Source organism: Nicotiana tabacum, chromosome 10, assembly GCF_000715075.1.
Source record: "Nicotiana tabacum cultivar K326 chromosome 10, ASM71507v2, whole genome shotgun sequence".
NCBI classification, from domain to species: Eukaryota; Viridiplantae; Streptophyta; class Magnoliopsida; order Solanales; family Solanaceae; genus Nicotiana; species Nicotiana tabacum.
The window spans coordinates 137,384,177-137,386,877 of NC_134089.1; the positions used below are offsets into that span (position 1 = coordinate 137,384,177).

The following is a 2,701-nucleotide window of genomic DNA, read 5'->3' on the forward strand; positions in this document are numbered from 1 at the left end:
TGAGATCAAAGCAAATTAACTATCAAAAATAAGCTAGTTTTCCTACTAATTATATTTCCTTTAAGCAAATAGAAAATTAGAAAAGGTGGGGATTTCTATCCAGAAAGCAAATTGGAAGCTAATTGTTAAAAGATAATCACATATCGCAGCTGAAGTTTATGTTCGGAATTCTTAATCTCTCAAGTTATTGAGCTCTAAATCAATAATTTATCATATTCAATAAATTTTTTTAAATAAATACATAGCCTGGATCAAAGTTTACTGGTTCGGCTGAACCCGTAGCGTCTACTCTCCCTTCGCCTTTGTGCTGGTATCTCATATTTCTTAGGCAATTAAGCATGCATGTAAACGTATAGAAACTTTACTTTGGGGAAAATTTATTCGTTCAACTCTGTGTATCAAAATACATATTCTTTTCTTATTCTTCATGCATTAATCCTGACATTTAATTTCATCCGCTAACAAAATTTAATTTATCCACTATGTATTATAATTACTTTCGTAAACGTAGACAATATGATGAGGATATCGGTTGTTCTTTATGCTACTTCATTTGGATCAGTTGTTATTCTATTACTGGTAGCTATTTTCTTCAGATTCTTCTCCAAAAGTAACCTCCCCGATTTAACAATAAACCATAAATTTATGGCTAATCCAGTTTAAGAACACAACAATGACTACAAAGCTCTTTTTCACCTTCATCCTCTATTGGCTCAAAACTTCTCCAGCCATTAGCAGTTGCTGATGTGTCAAACACGTGGACTTCAGTCTTGGTTCTTGATATCTCCCCTTGCATCTTATAGCCAGCCAAAAAGTAGAGTTTAGTCCCTATAGGTGCCATTGTGCAAAATATTCTTTGCATAGGTGGACACGTAATTGCTTCCGTGGCATCTGACGTGGATATTGGTGAATGTGACCCATCTACAATGCTCCAGATATTTAGGTTTTCATCATAGGCTTCAATATGTCCTTTCCATGCATTTAAGCAATCACCTGAGCTGAATAATTTTCCATTAACATTCACTATTTGATTAGGTGGTATATCCAGGTCCCACATTCTTGCCACGTATTCCCACTTTTCTTTTTGTGGATCGTACAGCTCAGCAGAGCTTCTTTCCATCATATATGGTCCTTGGCTGTCACTGTTTCCCCTTTTAGCAAATCCTCCCACCACATAAATTTTACCTGTTAGAAAAAATAGAAACACAGAATAATTAAGAGTAAACTTTGAGGCGTAAAAGATTACTGTTGGATTTTGGGCTAACATTAATTAATTATAGCCTAAAAGAATAGTGATGTGATCCAAGTGATGAATAAACAAAATGTCTAATATTAAATTAATGTATATTTGAATAAATAAGGCTCAATAACAATTCGCATGGGATGGGCACCAACTCTTTATAAACAGAGGCCAATCCTCCTTTCCCTAACTATCAGAAAGAAACCCTAGAATATTCTATTCTTGAGTGTGTGGATAGCGGTTGACGTCCCATCAATCGAATTCTGGTAGCTAGCAGATCGTAAAAGTTGGCCTTAGGCTTAACCACCGACGATTGCAGCCCCTGAATTCATGAAGCTTAACGATACGCTTGATTGAACCTAAGTATCTTAATCTCTGCTATAGTAGTACATACATTTTCTTATAACTTCAAATTAAAAAAAATTCATTTTTAGAATATAAGTCCTATGCACTGCGATAATAAAAAGATTATACGAATAGGTTATTTAAAGGAAAATGCAGGGCATTATCTATACAAACATTAATATTGTAACCTTAATACTCCTATTACAAACTACTACAAAACATTACCTTGCCATGCCACACCAGCAGATTTGTACCTCAACGTGCTCATATTTGGTAATTGTTTCCATTCATCTATAGCAGGGTCATATACTTCAGCAAAACAGGTACCCTCAGCACTGTCCAACGTTGTTTGTCCACCCGCAACATAAATTTTACCATCTTTACAAGTGCATGCAAAATTATATCTCTGTGTAACTAAAGGTGCACAAGTAGACCAAGTATCCGTACGTGTGTTGTATTTAAGCACTGAGGATTTCACATTTATGTCCCTTTCATGAACAGAATCGTCACCAACAACCTTGTGACAATGTCTTCCTCCTATAACGTAAATCGTTTCGCCAATTGAAACAATTGAAAAGCCCTTTAGAACTTGGTTTTCAAGAAGGTCTGGAATTGAAGTCAGTCGATGCCATGAATTTGTTGAAGGATGGTAACATGATATCCAATTCGACATGTTAACGTTAGGAGTATAATCTTTTTCACAAAAAGAGGCATATATACGGTAATAGTTATCTTCATTTTCTTGGAATCGAATAGGATTTCGTGAAGGAGATGAAATGGAACCCATGTTTTTGCTTATTTTTTCCTTGGATTGGGAGAGAGGGAGCCTCTTTTAGTGTGACATGGGCTGAAAAATATAGGGGGAGGGCCAACAGATAATACCAAGGGTCTTGTAGTTTATTCCTAAGTATGTCTTGTTGCTAAGAATGGTAATTAACGTTTATATTGAAAGTAGCTATTCTTTATTGAGGAATTTTCGGAAACCACTATTGTTTAGTGGCTATTAACTTTTTATGACTGTCATATACATAATTACTTCCTATAGCTACTATTTAGTTGTTATGTGACTGTATTTGTTATATTCGGGTAAATACAGTAGTGGAATTCGCATAAACA

At 35.1% G+C, this 2,701-nt stretch overlaps 1 protein-coding gene across 1 annotated transcript; it reads right to left on the reverse strand.

Annotated features, from left to right (window-relative positions):
• Positions 1-219: 219 nt before the first annotated feature.
• LOC107817840 (F-box/kelch-repeat protein At1g16250) lies at positions 220-2,401 on the reverse strand. The gene is made up of 2 exons (XM_016643731.2): positions 1,811-2,401; positions 220-1,185 (listed from the first exon to the last, which is right to left on the reverse strand). Exons 1-2 carry the CDS (start codon positions 2,370-2,372, stop codon positions 650-652), a joined length of 1,098 nt encoding a protein of 365 aa, XP_016499217.2. The 5' UTR covers positions 2,373-2,401; the 3' UTR covers positions 220-649.
• Between the last annotated feature and the right edge of the window lie 300 nt (positions 2,402-2,701).